Below are 14,255 nucleotides of genomic sequence, written 5' to 3' on the forward strand. Positions count from 1 at the left end.
CACGTACAAACACACACACAGTGGCATATCCACATCCTGACACTTGTATTAGTTAAGATCAAACCTCCTTTCCACGCACAAGGTGCAGATTCAGGGAACCACAGAACCTTTTAAAAGAACTGGATGAACAGTTTCATAGTCACAATATGTGATTTCAATAATAAAAAAGGAACAGTAGTTACAAGCTTTGATTCTTACACAGGATGCTTGTTCCTTATAGTTAGAATTAACCTTAGTGCTGATTTACGCTTGCAACTTAGGTATTTATTCAATCAATAATCTCTAAAATTCCCTGCACTGTTCATGTCTTTATTATATGGTGGTGATAAAAATAACTCATTGTCATGGTAACAAAATAATACTATCCCCAAGCCCCTAACTCAGTTCTGCATTTAAGCACCTTGTCAGTGGAAAATGGATTCGCAAGTACATGTCCAGAAGCGCTGTATTCCAGCATACACTGTTAGCAATACATCAGCTGAACGGTCGATAAAGTATGTTAAGGTGTAAATCATGTCAATCCATACACACAGCAAAAAAAAAAAAAAAAGAAAGCTTGATTTAAACATCATATCTGAGCACTGAGTGGGAAATGAGAAAAAGACCCCCACATGAAGACAGTAACTCATCCCAGAAACAACCCCAACCCCGTAATTAACTGATGAATTGAATCAGGTGTGTTAGAGCAAGAAAATCAAACTGTGCTGGATACCAGGTGCACGAAAAAGAGGTCTAAACTCCTCGCCACGCCTATTTAACAACGGGCAATTAGCTGCTACATTGTGTTCTTGTTAATTCAGTCATCAATAATGTGGCCGGAACAAAACAGTGCCTGTTTACGAGTGAGAAGGAGAGAGGTAATGATGGGGAGAGAAAAAGAAGGGAGAAGACAAAGGGAAAGTGAGAGAGAGCGAGAGAAAAGGACAACTCTTGTGCGGTGGGAGTTGTTAATGAGTTCTGCACCATAAGAATCATAAAACTGCCTCATTACAGATGCATCACCTCCCTCTGGAGAGACGCATTGCAAAATAAAGAAATAATCATCAAACAATGCTGGGTAACAGTATTAAGGCTAATAAAGATCTCACGTACACACACACACACACACACACACACACACACACACACAAAGCAGTGGGAAGAACACAAGTCATTTCAGTCATTATATTAACATCAGTTGTGAGTTAAGCTAGTACTTCCTCAAATGCGTACCGCACAGATCATAAACACACAAAGCAACTGTTAGAGCAGCAACTCAAATGGATCAAGCCTCCTGCTGAACATGCACACACTCATCTGCACAAAAACGCTCTTAAACACTGACCATCAGAGTGGGATAGACAGCATGGGCCTGTTGCTGTGGAAGATGAAGATGAAAAGGCACTCAGACATTCAGCTACACACTTGTTACCAGTACACAGAATACATTTCTGGATGCATCATGATTCTCTCTTGCAAAATTCTGCAGTGATGCACAAAACATTGCTGCACATTATTGGTATTTTATGTCACACACATTTTTCTATTAAAATGTAAACTTTTCTGATCAAAACAGTCATATATAACATACAATGTTAATGAAAAGGCCTAGTGATGAAGCTAGTATTTTTCTTTAAATAAAATAATTTAAATCAATCAATAAAATTAAACTTTCCTCTATTCCTTTTGCTATTGAAAAAATATAATATAGGCTAAAGACTTTTTTAAAAATGAGCTGTATCAAGATGCGTAAATCTTTTTTTTTTTTTTAGCTTTATAATCACATCTCGTCACTGAATCAAAACTGAATTGAATCATGAGGTGTCTAGAGATTTCCACCATTAAATAATCTCAAGATTCATTTTGATTTTGATTTCGTGCCAAGTTTTGAACGATTCTTTTTTGCATCTTGATGCTTCTCTATAGTCTACATGAAGATTTCTGGCTTTTAAAATGTACCATTTTTAATGAGTCATGAAAACACTGTGTTGGTGTCAGTTGCGTCTCTCATGCACAAGACTGTGTCCAAAGCCATTACGACATTACACTTCAGTAACAATGAGTAAATTACAGTTTAATTTATAATACAAAAATATTACACATTCATTTTTTGAAACGCATCCCTACACATCATAATAATATATAATCGAGTGATCATATACTGTACGTACTACTGCATGTATAGTGTGTGTGTGTAGCAGAAAATATGTTTAATTTTTGCCCCAGTGACACACCTTACCCTGAGATAAAGCTTCCCACCTTATTGCCCATCATATGTAAAACACTGGGCTGTGTTATCAGAGAGAGTCGATTCGGCTTGTAGGCTTCTATGGAAATCTGAATTTGAAACCCAAATGTGCAGCAACAGCATGCAAAGAGAGCGCGGGGTTCCTCATTACAACAAAGACCACGGCAATAACACAACCTGGGCCGTTTTACATATGGGGGACGTTCTGGCTGATAAGTGTAAAGATTACCATTTACATCGGCTATAATAGATAACCACTGTGGCATGACTTTGTCTGTTCAAACAGGTGTGTGTGTGAGAGAGAGAGAGCGCCCATGGGTGTAGACGCTACACCCATGTGTAAATAAGCCTGCAGTGTTTAACAATGTTAATGATAACGTCACTTTTTTTTTTTTTTTTTTTTTAAACAAACAGCCATGAACAGAAAAGTATCTGAGAAAACCAATACTACTTGGGATGTAGGGTGCAAATACTTTACTCTCTAACCACATCATTTCCTGCTGTACCTAAAAGTGTTTAAATTCTCCTCAGAAAGAGCACAACTTTTAACAAAACTGATAAATGATGCTGTATGAAGGCTGGAGGAATGTGTGGACCTTCCTAAAATTCCCAGCTCAATGAGATTTTTTTTTTCTTTTACTCTGTTACAGTGCTGAACATCACAATCATTAATGAGTTCTTACAGTTATCAGCCTGTTTAATGGGTCACTTGGATCAAATGGGTTTAATGCAAACTCAGTCATTCAAGGTGGTCTATAAATAATGTCCACTGACACATAATGCGTATTGTCTTTGGAAATAAAAAGCTCTACAGCAGCAATAAACAGCCAAAATACTACTATACACATTTAATAGTGTTCTATTCAGAGGGGAGACATGAATTCTTATTTAATAGTTAAAGGGTCCATGCATGCAAAACAATTGAGATCTATGTATAGCTCCATTAATCCCCCTCCATCCTTCTCTCATTCCTCCCTTTATGCTTAAAGAAGCCCAAAGCTGATGGAATTTGTAGGGAAAAAAATTACATTTCCTGACATTTTCACCCCTTAAATGGCAAAAGCCATTAAAATAAGTGCTTGGGTACTATTTGGATATTGAAAGTGGCTAAGCGGATAGACAGCTTTCTGTTACATCTCTAACAGCATTCTGAGTGGAACCTTCTGGAATAATCGCAGAAAACAAACTGAACGCTTATTTCCTCTCTTTCATTCCTTCGCTATATCTCCATGCCTGCTGCCTCCTGCTTTCCTCTCCACTTCCCTTTCAATTTTTCTATTGCATGCTTCTTTACACCTCCTCCCTCTCACAGTCTCACTCTCACCTCAGTGTGTGTGTGTGTGTGTGTGTGTGTGTGTGTGTGTGTGTGTGTGTGTGTGTGTGCGCGTGTGTGTTCGTGCCAAACGCTGCTGGCTCCCGATTACCAGTGAATCTTTAATGACCCCATCACCCCTCCCTTTCCTCTCCCACTCACTGCCAGGGCACAGATTGATCTTTTGCCATCTCTTTATCCAACAAATAAAAGCTTGTTTTTCCAACCAGTGTGCGCGTGTGTGTGTGTGTGTGTGTGTGTGTGTGTGTGCGCACGCATTAGTGTGTGTGCGCATTAGTGTGTGTCTGCCTGACTGCCTCCCCCTATTTTCCAGCCATCAGGATAACAAGGAGACACTGAGGACAAGTGTGTGTGAGCAGTTGCTTTAAACTGCTCACACACACACACACACACACACACACACACACACACACACGCCCCTAACTGCCCCTCCCCCCACCAAACTCCCTTTCCCCAAGCTGCTCTGTTGAATGGCCGTCTGCTAAATGGCGCGGTCCTGTGGACAGTTGCATTCAGCTGGACTGGAGGAAGCAATTATCTTGAAAATGGGGGTCAGAGTCTTGGCTCATTTGCTTTAATTGAATTCCGATATCTGGCTCAACTTGGCCCAGGCCTGGCTCAGAGAGGCCTCATAAGCCGCCCTGACCACAAGCAGACTAATCACAGAGGGGTCAGTCGCTCTAACCTCCCTCTACACCCTCAATACTCACCACCATCATCTCAACCCTAAAATAGACTAAAGCTCAAACAAACGAAAGCCACACACGGTGGCCTGTAATTGTGAAGGTCAGTGACTTGGAGAAGCCGGCATTGTTTTTGCATCCGTCACCCACGGCCTTTCAATCATCTCATTATGTCAGAAAGGAAAGCAGGGTGGTATTTATACTTCCACTAAAAATTTCTTCCAGGTTCTTATAACAAATAGTAAACATTTTTTTGTTTATCCAAATGTAATCGATCAGTCAAGACACGGTTTATGTTCAGTGTCTGTTTCTACAAGGCTAAAGTAGATAAAAGTAGTTATCCAACACTAAGCCTTAATAGAAGTCTCTTACATAAATTATTGACCATGAATACATTATTGCTTCAAATGACTTTAAGCTACATAGTGTCATTTTTAAAAATTCACAGTTAAGCTCACAGTGGAATCCTATCTTCATCTCCATAATGTCCAGATTTCTGAAATAATTCCACCTCGAATGCTGGAGTTATGAGGGTTGTTAGCAAGTAATTAGGAAGTTGTTTGAAAGTAACATTTTGGTAATGGCAACATTAATCTCGTATTGGGGTAATGGAAGTCTGACAACTAATAAAAGTCAGACATTACCTGTTAAAACTAACATTCAGAGACACCATGTCTGGGCTGAATGACTACATCTGGAGTAAGAGGAAAACTGGACACTACATTTGTGGCTGTACCTTTAACTGCCTAAGCATGTTATATTATTTATGTAGATTTCATTGGAGACTTCATGTCTGTCATCAGTTCCTGCAAATTCGACTTCCTGTTAAAACCCTGTTATGTGTTCTATCCCTGTACCTACACAAGATTATCTGGAACACCTCCAACCATCCTGTTCCCAACCCCTTCCCAGCACACACACAGGCACAGGCACATGAGCAGTCTCAAATAGAGCCACAATGTAAATTAGATCACATGATAACACATTCTGAGAAAAATGATGATGGCACAAATAAAACATGGCATCACATATTACAAAAAATAATAATAATAAAAAAAAAAAATTAGACCATTAATGACCAGGGCAAATCTGCACACCACTGAAATCCACACTCTGACCATGACAGAGTAAGTACAGACCTTACGATCATGACTGCTGCTGCATTTCAATTTATTAGATTAATCCAAATCAGTCCTGCTGCGAGTTGTGTCATTAACAAAACAGCCAGCGTAACTAATATCAAAATACAGTTTTATCAGAAGTGAGATAAGTCGAGCAATAAAAGACATAGGATGCTAATTAAACCTGTTAGGGCCTTGACAAACATTTTTTTGGTTCAGTGCAAGGTCAGTGTAGAGAGTGCAGGTTTACCCCAAGCCCTGGCCAAATGAAGGAGTAAGAGGGGTATACACACGGTGAGAGGCAGATTGGGAAGTCCACGTACCCCGATGATGGCATTCAGCTCGGTCATTGTCACTTGCTTAGCACGCTCAACAGCCTGCGCTACCTGCTGTTGGTGCTGCGGGAGAGGAAGGCAGAGAGGGAAAAAAAACGGATTAACATTTCAGCAAGGACGAGCTGAGCATTAGAATTTCTCCTTTACCTCATTCAAAAAGAGGGATGTCAGTAATAGTTAAAGGAATAGTTAAAGTCACCCACAACTTTAAAAATGTGTTAATGCTCAGATCGTGAGACGAGCAAGTGTTATTACATCACAAAACAAAAGAGCCTATCAGATTCAGCATGCAAATGTGTTTCATCATTTCACGGCTTTAGCAAGGGAAAGCAGTATTCTCTTCTTCAGATATTCTATATACTCTATATATGGCTGATTTTGTGAGTTTATCCAAGATGTAGACATGCCACATTAAGCCATTTATTGTTCAATACGGAAAAGTTATGATGGCCTACAGTAGAGGTTTGGGGTGACTTTAAGGAAATAAGGAAGTGAGACTACTACAGTTAAGGAAGTGAAGCATGTATTTACCTCTTGTGACAGAAAAGGCATGATTTGAGCAAGAATTGCATTGAGGCGCTTTGCAATCTCGGTCTGAAAGAAAAAAGGAAAAGAGCATTACTAAAGGATACATTGAACAGTTTTTAAAGCATACATGGATGTAACTCTGTTTTACCTCCTAAAGACAAATTGTGAACATCTCAACTGACAAGCAAGAAGTTAATCTCTGTTGCATCATCAGCCATGATAACAGTCTCTACTGCAAGATTACATCGACCCAGTCCAAAACATGCACCAGGGTTAATGTGCCTCTCCAAAAGGAGTCAAACGTGGCTGGCTAGGCCTCGAGCCCTTCTGCCCATCTGGCCAGAGGAAGAGGGGGATCACACACACACACACACACACACACACACACACACACACACACACACACACACACACACACACACACACACACACACACACAGAGAGCAAGACAGAGATCGGGGGAAATGCAGAGGAGCATCTGGCGTCGTCTCCACAGCTCTCCCTCATTACCTAGACAGATTATTTCATTAAGATGCTGAAATATGCTAATGCTGATTTGGGGCTGTGAGATAAATGATGGTAATGCTGAACAATTATCATTTCCCAATTCCCCCATATTCCACATGCACACTCTGGAATGAGCCTTGTGGACACGAGGATGGAGGATAAAGGAGAAGGTGGAAGGCAGAGGAAAGCTGGAGGGAGGGAGAGAAAAGGTGGTGGTTAGAGGGAGGGTGGGGGATGCAAGAGAGAGATGAGTGTGTCAGAGGGCGGATGAAAAGCGACGCGGTGAACAAATTGATTATAGGACAGAGCAGATGGCCCAGCAGGTGAGGCAGGAGAGAAACCCTTTTCTTTCTCTCCCAGTCACATTCCGCTCATTTTTCGGCCTGTTTGCCCTGTGGGATTGTGGGAGGGTGCTGACCCTGTCCTGCTGCTCAAGGAGCCTCTATGGAGTCAGGAAGATGGGAGTGGGGTGTGTGTCAGCCTGAGAGGTGCCCACTCAATCACACACAAAGTCTATCATGCACAGCCTGTCACACACACACTACTCAAACAAACACATAGCACCCCAGCACCTCATGAGCACTGACTGCCTTACACACACACAGACACACACACACACCCCTCCGCAGCCCCCTATTGAGCCTCAGTGCCTCCATTCCTGAGCCGCTCTCCCATGTTGCCCCAGCAACTGAGCTGGCCCCATCCAGTTCTAAGATCATTATGGAAATTGGAGCTCTGTTTGACCAGAGCAGGCAGTGAAATCATATTATGCACACAGTGGCGGGTCATTAAACCGGATTTTCAGCCTGTCCGTCAGATCAACTCAGCCAATTAATGCGGATAAACGGGTCGAGGAGGGGGAGGGGACTGACGGCTCTTCACTAAGGGGGTGTAAGAACCAATAGGACAAGCTGGTAACACTAACAAGAGTTGATTTTTTTTCCCCCCATGATCTATAACACTGGATGACTTTTGCACTCACACACTTCGGGCTGACTTTTGTGCAATAGCTAACGCATGGCTACACATGCAAACCCCAATCAAGAGCACAAGCAGAAATGCTTTCACACTAGGATTTTCAACTATTACAGATTCACCACTGCATTAACAGGATCACTTTTAATGGCACACTTACAGGAACAATCGCTCATTTTTCAAGTGAATTGCTCACAGATCTGTAGCATTTATGTGATCGCCATGGCAACAAATTTCAATTAATTTCCCTGTACTGAGGAAAAAAAAATAGCAAGAGACATTTTTATGCAAAATTCACTTATAATGGAAGCCTAATGGCAGCTAATTCAAAACTTATGTGAAATCTTTTTTTTTTTTTTTTTTTTTTTCAGTAGGACGCTTCCAAAAATTGTTTAAAGATACTTGTAAATTACGCAGTAAAATCTTTCAGACATGGAACTATTTTTTCACAAGGAAGAATTTGCGGTTCTAGCTGTAGTCTGATTCTACACGGACTGCATTTTTTTTTGTAACTTTTTACTTAACTGCAGTGTTTGAACCTTGAAGACTGCGAAAGAACTTTGGCAAGAGGATGAAGATGGTTATTAAGTGTATTGATTGTTTTGTGTTACATAGCCAGACTTCCACTATAAGCAAGTTTTGAGTAAACAGGGTTTTCCCCCCTCACCACAGAGGAGCACTGAAGTCCTTATCTATGCCAAATTGCTCACCCACTAGAGACAGATTGAGATTAAGTTGAAAAATGTTGGACGACTTCTTTAAATGTAACTAATTTCCATAAAATTTGCATCATATCAAGGGCACTGACGCAAATGTGGAATATCAGTCACAAAAGCTGAAGGCATCACGCTATAGTCACAGTAAACGTTGCAGAACAGCTATAATAAGCTTCTGAAAATCGAGATATTTAGGTCGATTTCCTCCACCGTTTACTACTATCGAACACAGCACGATATCAACCATCTTGTGAGGAAGCTGTAATAACCGTTCCCTCCTTGCGCTTTTCATTCTCTGATACATGAACAGGCTGAGGAAGAAAGGGCTTATGGGTAGGTGCCGAGTTCCTCATTCAGTGGCCATTTCCATCGAGGCGTGTTGAAAGCTTTTAGTGCCGCTCCGTCACGCGGTGCGATAAAAAATAGGGCTGTGAAAACAGAGCCCTTGAGCGCTGAGGAGGCTTTTTGCTCGGCTTCACAATTCCAGGTGCTCAGAGCTGTCTAGCACCCCGTGAAGAGCACTCTCACTCACTCACTCGCACACACACACACGCGCGCACACACACACACACACACACACACACACGGCCGTGTCAGGGCACACAGGGAGCCATTTGCTTGTTGCTACTGGCGTTAGCTGAGTGGATGGAGACACTGATGAGGATTAAATATGGGCCACAACAACAAGGGACTGAAGCAGCACCACTCAAATGAATCAATGAACACACACACACACACACACACACACACACACACACACATGCATGCATAAAGAAAACATCATTAACTGATTTGTCATAAGAGTATTTAACACCTGTAAACAACTGCACAACTGTTACCACACACAACCCCACCCCCGCGTCTCTAATCCCCTCCGGCCCGAGGCAGAAAGACCGTATCGAGCGGTGATGATGTGTGTGAGTGGGGAGGAGTTCACTGCCCTTCTTGGGCCATTGTTAATGTGCAGCAAATCCTGCTCTAACAGTTTATTGACGTCTATGTTTCCCTGAGCGCTCATCTCCTGGGAGCAAGGCCAAGGGTCACAACCCCACTGGCCCAATTCAGGGAGGAGAGAAACCAGCCAGATGCTGCTGAAACCACACACACACACACACACACACACACACACACACACACACACACACACACACACACACACACACACTCTCTCTCTCTACAGCATAAAGAAATACATTATATTAAAGCAGAAAGGCCACACTCATTTTAAACTCATTACATTTTCAAGCCAGGGCAACACACACAGTATACCATGAACTAGGTTCTGGTTGGTTAACATGCCGAAGAAGGCTGTTCTTATATTAAAACACATCAGCAAACTGCCGATACTTTCAACTAGGTCTATAAAACCGATTTAAAATGCATTAACCTGTTAATGACCTAAATACTTACTTAACACCTATTAACACTTTATTTCAAAGCTTTCACATATTAATGAGTCTGTAATATTAGATCTGGTATATACCTGACGTGCGACAATGTAGGCATGTGTGGAAACAGTGGCAAAGTGAGCTGCATTGTTTACACACTCGATTGTGTACTGTTAGATAGTCAGTCAGAGCTGAAACATCCCTGTCCAGCAGATTTCCATGTCAACTAGTAAAATGTTCAAGCCGGTGAGAAACCGAGATCAAAATTATATCAATTATATGTTTTTCTCTTTGCTGAAATTTAGCTTGATTTTACATTTCTCAAGTTATCCAGAACAAACCTAAAATCAGCCATCTTTCCCTCAGTGAAATATAAAATTTAAAAATTAAGCTTCTCAAACACAGTCGCAAAATCCTAAATGGGTTCCTAATCACTATACCACAGGGTATACGCAACACCCAACAATAGGTAACCCGAGATTTAGCCACAGAGAAAGAGTGGATCCAATAAGTGTAGAAGGGAAATTGTTGATTAACCAGAAATCTGAAACAAAAATTGAACAAATGAGAAAGCGATACACTGGGCCAAGAGGGTTTAGAAAAAGTATGTTGCGACAAACTTAAAGTGACTGGCAGTAGTACTGTAATAAGTCATTCTGATTCCTAATATCTAATAAAGATTTAAATACACTGCAAATAGCCTAGTAATTATTTAAATACTAATATTTATTTATATATTTACTTATTTACTTACATACTTATGCAGGGCCTAAACCTTGAGTATTTAAGCTAAGGTATTATTAAGTATTTAAGCTATTTAACAGCTGCAATCACTGGCCAGAGAGAAACGTCTTGTTCTTTAACACCAGTTGAGTATAGTGATGAAGCTCCACTAGTCTGACAGCACATTTACACCACATCTCTGCACCACACTGTTTCCAAATCAGCACAGGAAATAAGTGCACTTTCAATTAGGTAATAAACAAAGCAAAACAGCAAATGTGGTCCCCTTGTTCTCCCTCTGGAGTGTTCACTTCAGGGTGTAAACCCATTTCCACTAATGCAACACTCTGTGCCACCCACAATAACCAGCCACTTCCTCCAGTCCGCAAGCCAACAGGCTGAGGAGCGCCTGCTTTAGCATTAATAGCTCATAGTTGGTCTGTACACTGCATAAATAAACCCATGGTGCAATCAATGCATGTGTGCACCCACACACACATATATGTTTGTGTGTGTGTGTGTGTGTGTGTGTAAATAAATAAATATACATACATACACACACACGCACGCACGCGCGCACACGCACACACACACACACACACACAAATATACATACATATACATACATATACACAAACATATACACATACACACAAACAAAGGCCTGAAATAAGACTGCCACGTTCTGAGACAGTTTGCTTTGGCTCTCAGACAAGTCGCCCATCATCACCTTGGCAAACAATTCCTGGAAACTTCAATAAATTATTCATTTGAACAAGCTCTCTCTCTCTCTCTCTCTCTCTCACACACACACACACACACACACACACACACACACTCCCTAAATCCCTTCTCTTCTTCTCTTTACACTGATAGAGATTCGCCTTACGAAGCAGATGTTTTTTTATGAGCTCTTTAATGATAAGCAAAAGCTCCTTCTCAAACTAGAAAACGATTTAAAACAGACACTGTCTCAGCACTTGCGATGTCACAGAACAGACATCGGCTCTGGACCAATCACCTTCATTATACAAATTATTAGAGGGTGACACGGTACCTGGAAACTTTTAGCTCCAGAACCTGTGCGCTAAGCTAGCCAGCTAGCTGCTGATAAAAATATGGATTGTTGTGCTATATTTTGAAAGGCTTGGTTGCTGTTCAATAGGCTGTTGAACTAGCTGTTAGCTAACAAGAGCTAGCCACTTAATATGGCAGGAAAACAAAGGGGGACATGTATATTCATAGATCCTGCAATTTTTAATAAGGGTAAAAGGTGTAGAGGCCATTAATAAGTGCCATTTTAATCGTTTCCTGAACATTAAAAATAAACAGTTCATCATTTCAGACTGCTTTCCATGATTTAAATTACAAGTTAGGGGTATTTTAAGGATAGTTAGTGAGAACGAAAACAAGAAAACAGACGAAGAGAGCGAGGAGGCTTTGTGGCAAGAAACAGCAGGGTGCCTCTGTAACGAGGCAGCCCAATGAGGCACGATAATTAAAGTTTCTTACTGACACTCAGACCAATACAGCCCTCCTTAATAATGCCCCGCTACTCACTTGGCCATTTTAACTAGCCCGAGGCTATAACGAATAACCAGACCAGACTGAAAAGACCATCCGCATGCTCACAGTCAAACTTAACAGAACATGCAGATCAAGTTTCTGCTTGGATTTGAGTTTCATTCACACACTAGAAGAGCAGCAGAGCCACACCTGTGCACATGACGTGATGGTCCACTCGCTATAGACATTATTGATAAAATAGGAGCTCACAAATAGGCCAGTCAATTAACCTGTTTACTTTCAGCCCCCTCGGCTGGACAGAGGAGCTTAACGGACACTGTTCGTGCCATCTACTACACACACAGCGTGACTGATGACTAGTCAGTACTGTTCCAAATCTTTAACGGAGAACATTAACCTTGTGCAGCCTTGGAGTGAGAGTGATAAAGCCCTTACTAACAACTGAGCCTCTACATCTCATTATTCAGCAGTGCGAGCCTGAGAAGGATAACTGTCCCATAGGATTTCCCCATATATTTCATCCAGGTGAACTGTAAGGCATATCCTGATATCCAACGCGTAGGCACTCGGTCTGAATAATCCCATAAGTATACTCAAAACCACAGTCTCTTCTCTGCAGCTCTTCCTCCTTTTCATGCCAGAACACAGTTCATTCATATCATATAAAAGCATGTGCAGCACACAATATGCCTCTCGGCGTGTCAGGCTAAATACAGTAGCCTGTGATATTCAATATATAAAGTGAGAGATACTCATGTTTTGATTAGTTTAGTTCAGTCTTTCTGGTCTGTGTTATTTTCTTCATCATAAAGCTGAGGATTATTCTCTGTTGTTTTTTCTTCTTCCTATAGAGCCCAGTGAACTCAGGGAGGCAGTAAACACAGTCTGAATCATGGTATTGAGATATTAAAATGGATTTCTGATACATTACTTCAAAAAATTTTTATATTTCGAGTAAACAGTTAGTACCATTGTCTTCTTCAAATCACTCACTCAGTTACCATAATAGCCTTTGTTACGTACTAACTCACAAAATAAGCACCACGTCTCTTTTTCTCCCCTCAGGTCCCCGAAAGCCTTTTCCTTTTTACCTCACGTGCCTCAGTTAGCACCATAGCCTGTTTGCCTCGAGTCTCTCAGTTAGCATCATAGCCTTTGTACCTCAAGTCTCTCAGTTAGCATCATAGCCTTTGTACCTCAAGTCCCTCAGTTAGCACCACAGCCTTTTTCTTTTTACCTCAAGTCTTTCAGTTAGCATCATACCCTTTTTATCTCAAGTCCCTCAAATATCACCATAGCCCCAGGTCCCTCAGTTATCACCATGTCCTTTTTTTTTTTTTAACCCCAGGTCCCTCAGTTATCACCATGGCCTTTTTTTTTTTTAACCCCAGGTCCCTCAGTTAGCACCATGGATTTTTTTTTTTTTTAAACCCCAGGTCCCTCAGTTAGCACAATAGACTTTTCTTTTATCTCAGCTTGCTTAGTTAGCACCACAGCCTTCACTAATTAAACATTTATAGAACACACAATCCATATATCTGAATTAAAAAAAAAAAAAAAATTGAAAATTGAAAATTGAAAATAGGGAAAGAGATTTCATGGGCCCCTAGCTTTACAGTGTGCAAAACAGTGAAATAACTACACTAGCGACTATGCATTCATTTGAGATCCGATTCCTTTTTAAACACATGCACGGCACACTTTAAACACTGCTGAAAAGTCACACATAACCCTAAGGTGTGTAAATCTCTCCAAAGTAACACTTCACTTTTATCACCCAACACGCCTTCTTACACAAAGTGTTCATCTATTACTGGTAATTCTTCACATGCGCCACATAATTCAACCCACCTAAACCTCGACTTCAGTCAGCACACAAACACTACAACGCTCAACTGCAGTTACACAACAGGCTTTAAACATGTTTGATGAATGAAATTTAAAAAGCTTGTGGTTGGGATGAGTCACATACCTGTTTGTGCATTTCAATGTTGAGTCCATAGGACATCTCATAGTACTGCAAGAGAAGAAATGGATAAGAATAAGTACACAAACACGTACTACACACACCCCTTATCTAAATCTAATAATTGAGACAGGAATGCAAAGAGGATTTGGAAGACAAAAGACACACATACTTCAGCAGTGCATCATGCAACACCCAAGGTTGCTGCTGTATTGCACTAATGTAT

At 41.0% G+C, this 14,255-nt stretch overlaps 1 protein-coding gene across 9 annotated transcripts in view; it reads right to left on the reverse strand.

Annotated features, from left to right (window-relative positions):
- tle3b (TLE family member 3, transcriptional corepressor b) overlaps nucleotides 1–14,255 on the reverse strand; it is a 30,815-nt gene that overhangs the window by 11,396 nt on the left and 5,164 nt on the right. For 2 of the 9 annotated variants that reach the window (XM_026937772.3, XM_026937774.3), the window contains 4 exons: nucleotides 14,036–14,080; nucleotides 6,231–6,293; nucleotides 5,658–5,762; nucleotides 1,325–1,357 (listed from right to left, as the gene is read on the reverse strand). In XM_026937772.3, the coding sequence (XP_026793573.1) occupies nucleotides 1,325–1,357; nucleotides 5,658–5,762; nucleotides 6,231–6,293; nucleotides 14,036–14,080 (246 nt within the window). Of the gene's footprint in view, nucleotides 1–1,324; nucleotides 1,358–5,657; nucleotides 5,763–6,230; nucleotides 6,294–6,375; nucleotides 6,573–14,035; nucleotides 14,081–14,255 lie in introns of those variants that run through there. The other 7 variants (XM_026937777.3, XM_026937775.3, XM_034299510.2 and 4 more) reach the window with 4 other exon arrangements.

Source organism: Pangasianodon hypophthalmus, chromosome 25, assembly GCF_027358585.1.
Source record: "Pangasianodon hypophthalmus isolate fPanHyp1 chromosome 25, fPanHyp1.pri, whole genome shotgun sequence".
NCBI classification, from domain to species: domain Eukaryota; kingdom Metazoa; phylum Chordata; class Actinopteri; order Siluriformes; family Pangasiidae; genus Pangasianodon; species Pangasianodon hypophthalmus.